Source organism: Carcharhinus amblyrhynchos, chromosome 3 (genome assembly GCF_965287045.1).
Source record: "Carcharhinus amblyrhynchos chromosome 3, sCarAmb.v2.hapA, whole genome shotgun sequence".
NCBI lineage: Eukaryota > Metazoa > Chordata > Chondrichthyes > Carcharhiniformes > Carcharhinidae > Carcharhinus > Carcharhinus amblyrhynchos.
Window position 1 is genome coordinate 31,569,342 of NC_137326.1, and position 15,650 is coordinate 31,584,991.

The 15,650-nt window shown below is 38.4% G+C and overlaps 1 protein-coding gene across 1 annotated transcript in view; it reads right to left on the reverse strand.

The window, feature by feature from the left end:
* Positions 1-15,650, reverse strand: part of cfap20dc (CFAP20 domain containing) — a 339,085-nt gene that overhangs the window by 70,367 nt on the left and 253,068 nt on the right. The window contains exon 15 of the mRNA XM_080182992.1: positions 3,358-3,446. Coding sequence (XP_080039118.1) covers positions 3,358-3,446 — 89 coding nt within the window. The remainder of the gene's footprint in view (positions 1-3,357; positions 3,447-15,650) is intronic.

Consider the following 15,650-nt stretch of genomic DNA (forward strand, 5'->3'; position numbering starts at 1 on the left):
CCTTCTCTTTCAGAGTAATTATCAGAGTAAAACCATTTGAAGTTAGGGATTTAAATCTCTTTGTTGGATGTTTCTTAGCCCAGTGCAATTACGTGGGGGAAGTTATCCCTTCCGGACAATTGTCGGGTATACCCTTTCCTGGAAACCTTCAAATTGGATTCTTTAGCACATCTTTGGGTACACCTAAAATCTGATGCTGGGGAGCTAGGAAGTTGCAACAAATTTCTAAATGAGTATAAAGTATTAAAGTTTACATCAAATGCAGTTTTATCATGCATTCATTAAATAGCCCCGACATGCAAGTAATTTTAGAAAAACTTCATGCTATAATAGCTAGCTTAATTGGTATTTTAGCCATAATGTGAAGTTGCTGGCGTTGGACTGGGGTAGGCACAGTAAGTTGTCTCACAACATCAGGTTAAAGTTCAACAGGTTTATTTGGTAGCATGAGCTTGCAGAGCACCATTACTTCATCAGGTGAGTGCCTGTTGAAGGAGCAGCGTTCCGAAAGATCGTGCTACCAAATAAACCTTTTGGACTTTAACCTGGTGTTCTAAGACTACTTACTTGGTATTTTAGCCATTGCGTCTTAATTCATTATAGCTAAATTTAACAGCAGGTAGAGAACATGAACTTTAACTATCGTAAATGTTATATAAGCATCACCATAGATATGCAATGAGGTTAGTGAGTAGTAGATGATTCCTGTAACAGAGATTGTAGTTCTCTGCATATATTCTATATAATTGATATATTTGATACAAACATTTCCTGTTTATAGTTCTGCTGAGGCCTTTGGAAAGCTTTAGGAAAGAGCATAGAAAAAGCCCACACTCACCACTACCTAATGATTCAGAATTTATAGCGTCTGTGTACTAAGCAGACTGCTGAATGGTGTTGAACTACATATCAAAAGCAGGAACAGTGAATTCATTTCATATGCTTTGCTTCAGAAAAGTCCATGGGATCCATTTGCAGCATTGAGCTAAGGTACTGCAGTACCTTAGGTACTCACTCATGGGAATATTCAAGCTGCATGGCTACAATAGTTAGGCCATGTTGTTAGAATGGATAATGATCACTGGCTAAAAAATGCATTGTACTTGATGCTGAGAGCTTGATTCTGCCATTAAACCTGTTGGGTGGCCAGAACTAAGATACAAGAATTCATGCACGCAAGATATTATTTCATTCAGGATTGACTTAGAACATGGAAAAAACTACAGCACAAACAGGCCCTTCTGCCCACAAGTTGCACCGAACATGTCCCTACCTACTAGGCTTACCTATAACCCTCTATGTGACAAAGTCCCATGATAGAACAGAAAAAAAAACTACTGGGAACAGTCTACTCATGACTGAAGCACTTGTTGCCAAAGTCCTTACACTGGAGCATGGAAAATGGAAAAGTATGGCTGGAACTGTATCACCTCGCCCGCCACAGAATCGGCTCAGGCGAGCATCCGACAGTGGAAATCTCCATTGACCTCAGGCAGGAATTTCTAGTCTTGCCCAAGCAAGATCGTAAAATCCTGCCCACTATCTTCAGATTGACACAGAAAAGTGCTATCACAGGAAGGAGTATGCAAATTTGCATCAGCAAATAATGAGGTATGATGTCCCCACTGCAACCGATAATGCCTTGCTTGAATTGGACTGTACTCCCACCTGAAGACTCACAGATGGACAATAGGTGCTTATTGTTGACAATGATGCAAAGCTAAAGAAGAAGAATATGGGCTGAATACGCAGTTGACTATCCTGGTTGGTGGAAATTTAAAATTTCAATTAATCTGGAATACAAAACTAGTCTCAGAGATGGTGACCATGACCATCATTGATTATTGATCAACAACAAAGTGGCTGCCTCTAAACTCCTAAAATAGTTCACAAGCCATTCAGTTCAAGGCAACTAAAGACGGGCAACAAATTCTGGCTTTGCTAGTGACACTCATATCCAATGAAAGAATAAAAAGAAAACTTTTACACAGATTCTTAATTGCAGTTTGGAGATAATAAATTATAGTAACTCTTAAACAAAAAAAATTGCAAAAGGACTGAGCCTATTTCTTCCAGGCATACAAATAATGAATGCTTTCAACCTCAGCTGTGGAAACTATCTTTTCATGCATGGCAGATATTCAATCAGTTAGTTGTTTGGTACTACAGAACTAAAGAATTGCTGAAAAAAGTACCATGCTGTTTTTAGCTTTTCATCAGGATAGTTCACAAGAATATCAATAGTAAAGGGAACAACAATTTATACTTGCCAACCAGCTGGCAAGGGAATTTTATTGGTAGAGGTATTGCCTTGGAGAATGCACCCGGGAACAGTTAACTGCGAAGCTATGTTTAAAGTCAAACCCAGCGGGCTGATTAATTGGTCACGGCATTGCCATGTGGATTGAACCAGGGAATAGGTACATTCTCCATGGCAATGCCTCTACCAATGCCACTTGCCAACCAATGAGTACTCTCTTCTCATGCAGCATTGTTATTCCCTTTACTGTTGGTATTCTTGCAAACCATCCTGATGAGTATGATATGAAAAACTTTGACGGCATATCTCCTTTTTCAACAATACATTTTTCAGTTATAAAATAATTACAACTGGAATTGATTGGTAGTTTGAAGAAGTGTAGCAGTAGCCTGATTCTCTCATCTTAGTCATTTCTGGTGGCATGAAGGCTGTCTGGTTCAATTGATGATATTCTGATAATGCCGATCTGACTGAAACATCCTTTCTGCATTTTGGGACTATTTAATGAAGCATGTGTCTGATGTGATTTTCCTCTACGAAAGTGTCCCAACACTAGCACTACTAGGTTGCATGTTCATTGAAATTAAGTGGGTAGAAGACACACAATGCCAGATTACATTTTTTAATGTTTTGTTCTGCTTAAAGATATAAAGCAGACAGACTATGAAAACTCAGTAAAGAAAACTCAATAAATGTGAAATTTTCTCCCAATCCTAAAAGATAAAAGTACAATGAAGCTATTAACCAAAATAGTGTTAACATTCCTCAAAGATTTAACCACAGAAACATATCCATACAGACATGTGATTAATAAAAGATAAGAGGGATTCCAAGGGAGAATTCATAATAACTTCTACTAAAATAAATCACATGTTTGATAAATCTAACATCAGAAATATGTTTGAGTTTTTTTTTCCCTGGACAAACTGGTCTAATCCTGAGATGGGTGAAAAATACAAAGAAAAGATTGCAGAGGCAAATTTTGGTAGGAGTGTAAAGCTAATTGAGATATTTGTATGAATACTGAAACACATTAAGATGAAACTTTGATAATATTAATGAAAAACCTGCAACGTATTGTCATTATCTCTGCTCACCGTGGGTTTGAAAGAAGAAGTGGATTCATTTTTTTCTGAGACAGAGTCAGGAGCATTTCATTCTGGTAATGATGGCCTTGATTGACTGGCTGTAAAAGATAGAAACATCTGTAAGGTATGACACGTAAAGATTCTTTTAAACTGATACTATTTTTTAATCAAGCAAGAAATGACTGGGGACTGGTCCTCCTAAAGGACTTATGTGATTTAAAATAATGAATACAAAATTCCATAGTTTTTGTCCTGGGTTCAGTTATAGCAAGATGAGTTTATTCAATTTCTAATTGCACAATTTCTCCAGTGACTTGATGTGAGAGAACTCATTTTTTCAAATGAAATTAGTTAAAGAAGTTGCTTTATAAGTATTTAGAACAAGATTGTTCTACAACAGTTTGTGCAAAAAGAAAAAATATGACTTAGAATTCAGATAGAAAAATAAATAAATGGAAAGATATGAATATGTCATAGCTCCCTCTCTCAGAGGATAGAGATTTTCTTTTAAAAAGATTCTCATCTGAAAATATGGCAAATTAAAAAGACAGATCATTCCTCACAAAAATAGGAGAAAAGAGAATTTAATCTGAGTATTCAGTCAATTCTTACCATTAGTCAACAGTAGGCAAAGAACTTGTAAAATACATTTATTTATAAACTAATAAGCCATTATAAATCATATGTAGAGCAGGTCAGAGCTCCATTGCCTGGACAGGAGAAGCACTGGAGTACTACTGCGCCTTAATGTCTATGGGATGCAATGCAGCAACTCAACCAGGATCTTCTGCAGTTAATTCTTAAACCATATGGGGAAAGGGTAGGAGACAGAGTAGGAGGTACACAAAAACATGATTACGTTCAAGTCTTCCTCCAAGTCACAAAGCATTCGCACCTGAACATATATCATTTCTCCTTTAATGTTGTTGGGCCAATAATCTGAAACTTCCTACTTAACAGCATTGTGAGCATTGTAACACCATGTACTTTGACCACATGGGCTGTAGTGATTAAAAAGGCAACTAAAGATAAACAATAAATGGTAACCTTGACATTAATATCCAAACTGCAAAAATAAATTAAAAAATAGAGGTCCCAGGGTCCCACAATAAAATGGTCAGCTCGTATTTAATTTAGATATTAGATGCAAGCATACATAATACTTATATAATAACTGGAGACAGTGAAAGCCTCAACAATTAAGGTTATGTTTAGGATTACACATTGTTATGCTCTTGTGAATTGCCTTGGTATATTTTGTTACATTAAAGACACTTTATAAATGCAAATATTTTGTTGCGGCATCTGTTTCCTTTTTTTTAAAGGAAATTAGAATTTTTAAAATCAATACTCGAAGGATCAAAACTAGAATCTTTAGGAAATTGAATTTTTGCATAGCTAAGTCACAAATACAGGCAGAATCTTCCCTTCCTGTCATAAATTCCTTGGTGAGATGAAAAAGTGGGAGTAATTCCCATTGTGGAGTGGGACAGGTTTTTTCATTCATTCATGGGAGCTGGGCGTCACTGGCTGGTCAGCATTTATTGCTCATCCCTAGTTGCCCTTGAGAAGATGGTGGTGAGCTGCCTTCTTGAAACGCTGCAGTCCATGTGATGTGAATTGACTCTCTCACCCCTCAATGATACCCGGAGGCAACAACTATATCTACCAATCCTGGACCCTGACACTCCCACCCTACCCTGTCCCACTTTCCCTTGTCACAGTCATCGTCCCCTCATATCACCAGCACCCAGAGTCCGCCCACCCATGATTCCAATGTTGACTCAATTGACCCCTCCCTTTGAAGTACTCTGGCCCATCTACCTCCCCTTCATATGTTTCTTCCTCCCCTCCCCTGATCTGTCCAGCCCTCCCTCTCCTCTCCTCCCCTCACCTTCTGCTTCTCTGGATTTTCCCCATGTTCTACTCTATAGCTGCTTGTTCTCCTCTAGAGCTCTCTCTCTTCCTTTCTTGTTTCCTGGACCCACCACCTCCACCTTATATCTTGCATGTGCACTGGAACTGCAGCCAGCAACAGTAGTGCAGCCAGCTTCAACTCCAAGGTAGGTGCTTTAAAACTTTCCCTCACTGGGTGCATCTAACAAACGTTCAGTTGAGTTCTGGAACAATGTAAATAAATGGTGGGGCAAAAAATTGACAGGAGCTCATGATTCTGGTTTGTCGGGGTTTTAATGGAAATGCACAAGATGCAAAATGTTTTCCAGTTAAGATTCAGCCAGAGTCCTGATCCACCGTCAACCCTCCAAAAATTTTGGGTGGGGACAATTCTGAGCTGGTTTTCTGATATTAGCAAATGATTTTTTTGCTTGCAGCTATAACTTTTGCCCCTACCCATCACAAAACCACTGATGGCGAGAAGGTGTAAGATTCCACCCATAACTTTTAATTATAACGTACTCTAGATGCTTTCTAATTTACCTCTATTTTTCATGCACATATTACTACTAGGGTCTCTACTTTCCTCATGGTGGTGCTGTAACCTCATTTTTCTGTTCCATTCAGAGTAAGGCTATGGGGAAATTATTGAACCTTTTTGAAATCTGAAATTTCAGTTCATGCATGAAATGACTCCGGTCAGATAAACCACAAATGACAAGAGTGGCCATTACAAAAGCTCTATTTCTCGATACAGAAGCTAATAAATTATATTTATTCTGTAATTCACAATAACAAAAATATCTGAAAGAAACAGTAAGTGAGGTCACCTTATTGAATTTCAAAATGCTTCTCTTGCCATTATCATTGCTATTGTAACTAACTCGAATCTAAACAATACAACATGCCTTGTTCTACAATACTAAATGAATAACCTAATTCATTTTGCTTCTGATACTTTACATTTAGTACTAGCTTTAACAAAAATGGGCTATCAGAGCTGAATCATATGTATTAATAGGGTTGAATATTATTGAGATTCTCTGCAGTACTTCCATCTAAAATAATCAATCATTTGGTACTTCTTTTAAATAGGCAGAAGTGACATGTTGGTTCCTACTCTGTCGTTTGGGTAGTTTTCAATTTTCCCGTCTAGAAATCTGTAGCTACATGTCACTGTCCTCTCCATTTTAAACCTGGCTCAATTTTACAGATAACATGTAATAGAACAATAGACCAACTAAACTCAAAAAGATTACTGAGGTTGGTTTAATTGTTGGTGTTATAATATAATCAATACAGGGTGATTCTGAGCCAGAGTTTGCAGTTAGCAGTGAAGTATGGATGGGTTCCATGAAGTACAACTCAGCACTCTGTGGTGAGAATTTCAGTTCAATTGCCATGCAGTGGTACTGCGACAGATTGCAGCATTCTTCACTGGGCATGTGCAGCAGTGATATCATTTGGCTGTCCAAGCAGCCAGTGACATTAAAGGATTTTCACAGGCGAACAGGAAACAAAAACACTAAAATAAACTAACTTTTGAAATTTTTTTTACCAACAAAGCAAATTAAAAATTGAGAAATATACATAAATTGCAGGTAGATGCTATATTCGAAAAACGTTTTGGTAGCATCACTACATGGTAATGAAATTGTTTTTTTCATTCTTTTATAGGATGTGGGTGTCACTAGCTAGGCCAGTATTTGTTGCCCATCTGCAGTTGTCCTCGAGAAGGTGGTGGTGAGCCTTACTAGGCCATTTTAGAGGGCATGTAAAGTAAACTACACTGCACTGAGAGTCTGGAGCCACATATAGGTCAGACCAGGTAAGGATAGTGGATTTCCTTGTCAAAAGCACATTAGTGACCAGTTGAATTATTTATGACTATCCATGATAACTTCATTGTCACCATTACGGAGGTTAATCTTCAATTCCAGATTAATTAATTGAATTTAAATTTCATCATCTGCTGTGGAGGGTTTGAATCCACGACTCCAGGGCAGCCTGGGCCTGTGAATTACTCAGGATCAGTTCTGCTATTCATCAAAATTTAATTACATTACCGTTAAAAACCCTGTTACGCTTATTTGAACAAGGTGCAACATTTTAAGAGGTTTCAAATGGTGATGCAAGGACAGGAAAGCTGAAATTCACATGGTTTCCATGTTTACTGGGTCTTGGGAAGTTCACAGCATAGTCTGTCATCAAAACTCCAAGTGACTGATTGCAACTTCAGTACCAGTGGAATAATGATAATAAATTTTGACAGTTAACAGTAAATTACCCACCACTACCCTTGAGAAATCTGGACCGAAAACATCAGCTCAGTGAAAAGGAAGCAGGAATCGAGTGAAAATTGCATGGAACGATCCACCATCAATTCAATGGCAATTTCTTTTCGGCATCAAGAATACGAGCAATTTGTGATCTTGTGTTGTCATTAGGATGTCGATGCAGTTTTAGTCTCTCATTGTGTAAAGCCTGAATTGATTTTTAAAGCAAAATTTTTTAATATACATCAATTCACAGGATGTGGCTGTCTTTTACCCTCCCAAACCATTTCAGAGCAAGTGGTGAAGGTAAACTTTGAGTGCAGTTAGGTAGAGAGCAACAAGCAAGGAACAATGATAAATTTCCAAGTCAGTATGACATGGGAAAGAGTTTGGAGGTAGTGAGATCCCATGCTCCTATTGCCTTTGCATGTGACAGGGGTTGCTGGTTTAAGAACTGCTGACCAAAATGTTTTAGTGAATTGCTCCTTTGTGATTTGGACACCAAACGCAGACTGAATTATTGCTTTGCTGAACACCTGCTTTCACTCATAACTGTTAGCTTGAGTGTCTGGTTGTTTGCCATTTTTAATTCTCACTCACACTCTGACCTCTCTGTCCTCAGCCAGCTTCATCGTTCACAATAAAGACCAATGAAAGCTCAATGAGCAGCATCTAAATCTTTTGATTAGGCACTCTGCCCTTCTGGACTCAACACTGGTTTAATAACTTCGTATCATAACTATTGTTCCCACTTGTTTTGGACAGCAAGTGCTGGCAATAGTTCAGTTACCATTTACTGTTCCTTTCATATGTGAAATGAAAACATAACAGCATGTGATGACTGACCACAATGCCTACCCCACTCTTGAAAAATCTGCTCTCGTCAAGATTGGGGCTATTATCTCAGATTGACTCTCCACAGATGATGCCTGACTTGCTGATTATTTCCAACATTTTCTATGTTTATTTAAAATTTTTAAGCATCTAAAGCATTTTGTCGCTGTTTTAAGAATTTATTTGGTTCTGGGAACAAGTCTATAAATTCTCTAGCATTCAACAGGGATCTTAAGCCAAGATTCTAACCAAACATGCTCAGTGGAAACTGATCAAATGTCCAATTTGCACCTCCCCCAATGTTTGACTCCAGTGAAGTCAATGGGTTGTTAGGTTAAAATTGAGGTATTAGACTTCCAGCACCTTACTCTTTTGTTGCCATTTTCTTCTAAAACTACCAACAAAAGTAAAAGTCAACTTACAATGAGAAGCCAAAGAGTTTTCATGTCCATTGGTACATTCTAATGTTTCACCAGTAACAAAGCTCAACCATTCGTGTTTTAATTTATCTCCTGGCTATTGGCCATACTTATTTACAGCAATTAAACGAGGAGGAAGAACGTACTGCAATCTGTGCGATACATGTAAAACTTTAAAACTTAAAATAACTAACTTTAGGCACACATCAAAGGGTTTTGCCATTTTGCAAAATGTTGACATCTGGCAGATTTTCTCATAATACTGGGTCTATTGGAAGATTTATCAGTCAAAATAAATTGACACTCTGCAGCTATGTAACAATGTGTTTATTTGCATATGGAATTTAAGTTAACTGTTGCAGTGGATTTAAAAAGACCACTAGCATTTCAAAAACACTTGCACTGCAAATGTTAGTATATGCTGGAATTGCAAATTGTAAATTTGTCCACAGATGTTATCACACCACTACTTATGAAACATTGGGAATGTTTAGGGCAGGAGGTGATGTGCAATTTCTATCAGAACAGTGTTTTTGGCAGCATGAGTCCTCGCAGTGGTTGGTTATTTTGAAGTGGGGCCTCATTTAGATCTAGTGAAATGTAGCACCAATTGATCTCACTGTTGCATTTTTCCAGTTGTCAGAAAGTAGGAAAACTGGTTGACATGAGATTTAATTGATGATTCTACATTCTCTGATAACTATCAACATTTCCCTTTAAATTTTCTACATTTCTGCCTGTTTTGCCTTCACAGGAACATTGGAAAGATCAATAGGATGAAAGTGTTTTTGCAATGTATTTTAAAATGCTGTTATTTGAATGCCAGAAGTATTCACTTGCACCTCAATCCTGGCACAATTTTATAATAGCATGGAATTTCCTGGAGGCCCTTAGAAATCTGGAACTCTACACTCAGCAAATTAGAATAATAAACAGCAAATGCTGTTTTTGGTGGTTCACTTTGAGAGAGCTATTTTCCCCAGGCCATTTAGAGAACTCTCTAATAGCAATATGGTTTTTTTTTCACATCCACCTGAATGAGTAGACTGAGCTTTAATTTAATGTCTCATCCAAGAAACAGCACTTTCAAAAACGCAGGATTCCTTTAAGATTCCACTGAAATGTCATTTTTGACAGGTGTTTTAGTTCTACAGTGGTATTTAAACTCACAACCTCTGACTCCACGGTAAGAGTGCAAGAAAGTAAAACAAGCTGCTATTTTACGACAGAAAACAACTACCAGCAATTTCCATTCACTTTTCAAGATTTTACTCCTCATTTAGTGAATCTAATGAAATCTCTTCGCCAATAACTGTTGAAATCTGAATTGATGTTATAACTAGACAGGAAAATCCCAGGATGTAACCCGGACTCAAAAGACCTTAACTTATACTTTTTAAAAAAGAAAACATGAGGAATAGAACACAGGGCAACTAATTAGTTTCAACAAGAGAAAAAAAAAATTAAACGTGGAACATTGGATTGATTATGTTACAATGCTCCATTATTCCCTCCTTAGTTTCACAACTATACACAGATTTTAAACTGTATTTTAAGTAACAATGGCCTCAGAAACGTAAAGACCCTTTAAGCACATAGATTGGCTGTGGTCAAATGCACACTTTGCTCTGAACCCAGGTTAATGTCTGTGGATTTCTCCTCAGAGATCCTCTGGATGATTGTCACATGGAGTTTCTAAACTCCACTCCCAAAACACACTTTAACATCATCTTTTCCAATAATGCTTTTCATCAGTGGTTTGCATTCAAAACTCCAGTCCAGGTTTTCCAATTGTCCTTTTTAACAAAGTTTCTATGCTAGTTTTAACAGTGAATTCTGAATCCAACTTTTAAATAAACCCCCATTAGAATTTCTTTGTCTTGACTTCATACAAACTATTCAGAGTTGCTTTAACTCTCAATTTTTAGACTCTATTAAAATGGCATCAAACTTTTGATTGACATATGAAATCTGATTTTTTTTACTTCAAATCTGGTTGTTCCAGTTGTCTCTTTAACAGCATCTGGGCCCAGGGTGACTGTCTGTGTGGAGCTCGGACAATGAGTGCATCACCTGGTCGTGAATTGGCCAAACCAGCAAAAACCAAAACAAGGCAAAAACGTTGAGTGTCTGCTGCTGACAAGGTGCAGGGCTGGGACCTGAATTTGACCCTGACATCAGAGTCCTGTCCCACCACAGAAAATTCTTCCCACAGATTCAAGTCTTAATTGTGTCACCGGAATACCATTCACTGGTGAATCATTTTAGAAGAAAAAGACTGGCAATTCTGAACAGCAGATTTAAAGCAAAACAAATACAGTTGAGATGTCATCAAGTATGGACATAAGTATTACAAAATAGAGTATCTGTTTGTTCACACAATTTCCATGCACAAACTTATAAGAAAACCTAAAGACTCATAATGGACTCCCTTCTCACATTTAGTAGAAACTGGATAAAATATTTGAAGTTTTTTTTTCATGGGATGTGGAAGCTGTTGGCCAGGCAAGCATTTATTTTCCATCTCTAATTGTACATGAGAACTGCTGCAGTCCATATGGTGAAGGTAAACCCAAACAATGTTGTTCAGAAGGAAGTTCCAGGATTTTGACCTTGCAACATGGAGAAACAGCAACACAGTTCAAAATTGGGATGGTGTATGGCTTGGAGGGGAACATGCAGATGGTAGTATTCCAATACATTTGTTGTTCTTGTCATTCTAGGTGATTCTAGATTTGGATTGTTGAAGGAGACTTGACTGTCCCTCAGTGGCAAAGGAAGTGAATGCTTAGTATTAGACGGGGTTCCAGTCAAGTTGGCTGTTTTGATGGATGGTATCAAGCTCTTTTAGTGTTTTTGGAGGCAAGTTCAGGGTATTCTATCACAGTCTTGATTTGTGCCTTACAGATGGTGGACAGGATTTAAGGGGACAGGAATTGAGTTACGTGTTTCAGAATTTCCAGCCTCTGACTTGCTTTTGTAGCCAAAGTTTTATATGTCTGGTACAGTTCAGTTACTAGTCAACAGTGACCCTGCAGGATGTTGATAGTGGGGGATTCAGCATTGATAATGCCAATGAATGTCAAGGGAGGATGGTTAGATTTTATTTTCTTGATGATGCCCATTGCTTGGCACTTGCATGGCATAAACTTTTCTTGCCACTTATCAGCCCAAGCTTGAATGTTGTCCAGATCTTGCTGCATATGGACACAGTCTGTTTCAGAATCTGAGGAATCACAAATGATAGTGAACACTGCAATCATCTGCTTTCATCCCACTTCTGATCTTATGCTCGAGAGGATGTTATTGATGAAGCAATAAAAGATGATGGGGCCGAGGACACTATATTGAAAAACTCCTGCAGCTACGTCCTGGGATGATTGGCCTCCAGTGGCATAGTGGTTAGCACTGCTGCCTCATAGCTCCAGAGGACCAGCATTCAATTTCGGCCTCGGGTTACGGTCTGTGTTGAATTTGCACGTTCTCTCCGTGCGGTTTCCTCTGAGTGCTCTGGTTTCCTCCCACAGTCCAAAGTTGTGCCAATTAGGTGGATTGGCTATACTAAATTGCCCTTAGTGTCAGGGGGATTAGCAGGGTAAATATGGGGGATTGGAGCCTGGGTGGGATTGTTGTCAATGGGCTGAATGGCTTCCTTCTGCACTGTAGGGATTCTATGATTCTATAACACAGTAACCACAAGGATTTTCATTCGTACTAGATCTGACTCCAACCAAATAATATTCTGCCATTCTGTTTCACTGTCTGAAGTGGATAACTTCATGCTTATCCATGTTATACTGCATCTGCACTGTGTTTGCCCACTTACTCACCTTATCTAAATCACACTGAACCTTCTTAACACCTTCCTCACTGCTCATCTTCCCACCAAGTTTCGTGCCATTAACAGATTTGGAAATATTACTTTTGATTCCCTCATCCAAATCATTGATGTATATTGTGAATAGATGGGACCCTGCATTGATCCCTGCGGGACCCCACTAGTCACTGCTTGCCGCTTTGAAAAATACCCATTTATTCCTACTTTGTTTCCTGTCTGCTAAACAATTCTCAATCCATGCCAATACATTATCCCAATTCCGTGTGCTTCAATTTTGCACACTCACTCTTATATGGGACTTTATCAAAAGCTTTCTGAAAATCCAAGTAGACCACACCCTCTGCTTCACCCTTACCTATTCAACTAGTTACAGCCTCCAACAACTGTGATGTTATGAAATCAGGAATCTGAGTGGCTCTGGTGGAACCCAAACAGATTAAGCCTAACTATTTGGGGTATCCTTTGATGACAAATTACTATACAAGACACATTAAAAATTGCTATAGCACAAACTATCAAAGAACTCAGAGGGTGATAAGAACAGGACACTTATCAAATGTGACAAAAATCCAATGAAGCATTTCAATTATTGGAATTAACACTGCAGTACTGACAGATGAACCAAAGAGACATGTGTGAGGTGTCAAGCATATTGATTTTGAAATACATCAAAACTAATATCTGATTTAAAAAGCACTTTTGAAGCTTGATAATAATCTGAAGAAACATTCTGAAATTGTGATCAAAGGCAGTGCCAGCATGTCTTTTACTTCAAAATGATGGGTGTGAAAGGAAATTAACAATAAACCTGCATGCATTTTTAATGACTATTCATAATTAGCATTATAGTCTGCTAGTATAATGGTTTAAGTGGAGTCACATGATGCCATTTAAGGAATAGTTCAATGCTTCATGAACTCCTCTGGAATTACAATTTGCTTTGCTATCACAGTTCTTCCAGACTTGCAGAAATTGATTTCCCCTAAGATAATTCTTTTATTTGATAAAAATTAAGCTTGAGTTTTTGTTACCTCTCTACATCATTGTGGCAGAGGATAGAGTTATTAAAAATGCCTCTCCTGCCTAACCCATGCTTGGTTAGCTGTATCTTTCCAATTCTATCATCTATTCTTAACAAAGTAGAAAAGATGTTCCTCCTATGAGGCAGCAAAAAAAAACAAGATTAAGTGCAGGCACAGATAATGCTTCAGTTGATTGGGAATACACCATTGAGAAGAGGAAACTCCTATGTGAATAAAAAATCAACTCAGCTCCTGGATGAACTGACATCAGTTTTATCTGCACTTTTGAAAAAAAATCAAAGTAAACATTTTAAGTTCCCCAATTTGTTTTCTTTTCTCCTGGAATTATTTAACACTGCTATTTATAATGAAATCTACTGTTTTCAGATTAGTTGTTGATTGATTTCTGTTGGCTGTTGTTGCAATTCTACATATGTTTGGTACTTTAATTAGGAAACTAGCTAAACAGAAAAAAAGCATATAGTTAAAATAATGGGCAGATACTCTAATTGCCAGCATGTGACTAGTGGTATCCTACAATGATCTGTGTTGGGTCCTCAATTATTCATTATACAAAGAACAAAGGAAATTACTGCACAAGGACAAGCCCTTCAGCCCTCCAAGCCTGCGCCGACCATGCTGCCCGACTAAATGAAAACCTCCTACCCTTCCGGGGACCATATCCCTCTATTCCCATCCTATTCATGTACTTGTCAAGACGCCCCTTAAAAGTCACTATCGTACCCGCTTCCACTGCCTACCCCGGCAACGAGTTCCAGGCACCCACCACCCTCTGTGTAAAAAATTCTGCCTCATACATCTACTTAAACAATGTCCCTCGCACCTTAAACCTCTGCCCCTTAGTAATTGACTCTTCCACCCCAGGAAAACACTTCTGACTATCCACTCTGTTCATGTCTCTCATAATCTTATAGAAGTCTATTAGGTCACCCCTCAATCTCCATCGCTCCAGTGAAAACAAACCAAGTTTCTCCAACCTCTCCTCAGAGCTAATGCCCTTATACCAGGCAGCATTCTGGTAAATCTTTTTTGTATCCTCTCCAAAGCTTCCACATCCTTCTGGTAATTTGGTGACCAGAATTGAACACTATATTCCAAGCGCGGCCTAACTAAGGTTCTAAAAAGTTGCAACATGACTTGTCAATTTTTAAACTCAATGCCCTGGCCGATGAAGGCAAGCATGCTGTATCCCTCCTTGACTATCTTCTCCACCTGCATTGCCACTTTCAGTGACCTGTGTACCTGTACACTCAGATCTCTTTGCCTATCAATACTCTTAAGAGTTCTGCCATTTACTGTATATTTCCTATTTGTATTAGACCTTCCAAAATGCATTACTTCACATTTGTCCTGATTCAACTCCATCTGCCATCTCTCTGTCCAAGTCTCCAACTGATCTGTATCCTGCTGTATCCCCGATGGTCCTCATCGCTATCCGCAAATCCTCCAACCTTTGTGTCATCTGCAAACTTACCAATCAATCCAGTTACATTTTCCTCCAAATCATTTATATATATTACAAACAGCAAAGGTCCCAGAATTGATCCCTGAGGAACACCACTTGTCACAGCCCTCCATTCAGAAATGCACCCTTCCACTGCTACCTTCTGTCTTCTTTGATCAAACTAGTTCTGTATCTATCTTGCCAGCTCACCTCTCATCCTATGCAACTTCACCTTCTGCACCAGTCTGCCATGAGGGACCTTGTCAAAGGTCTTATTGAAGTCCATGTAGACAGCATTCACTGCCTTATCCTCATCAATCATCTTCATCACTTCCTCGAAAAACTCGAACAAATTCGTGAGACATGACCCCTTCACAAAACCATGTTGCCTCTCACTAATACGTCAATTTATTTCCAAGTGGGAATAAAACCTGTCACAAAGAATCCTCTCCAATAATTTTCCTACCACTGATATAAGGCTCACCAGCCTATAATTACCTGGATTATTCCTGCTACGCTTCTTAAACAAAGGAACAACATTGGCTTTTCTCC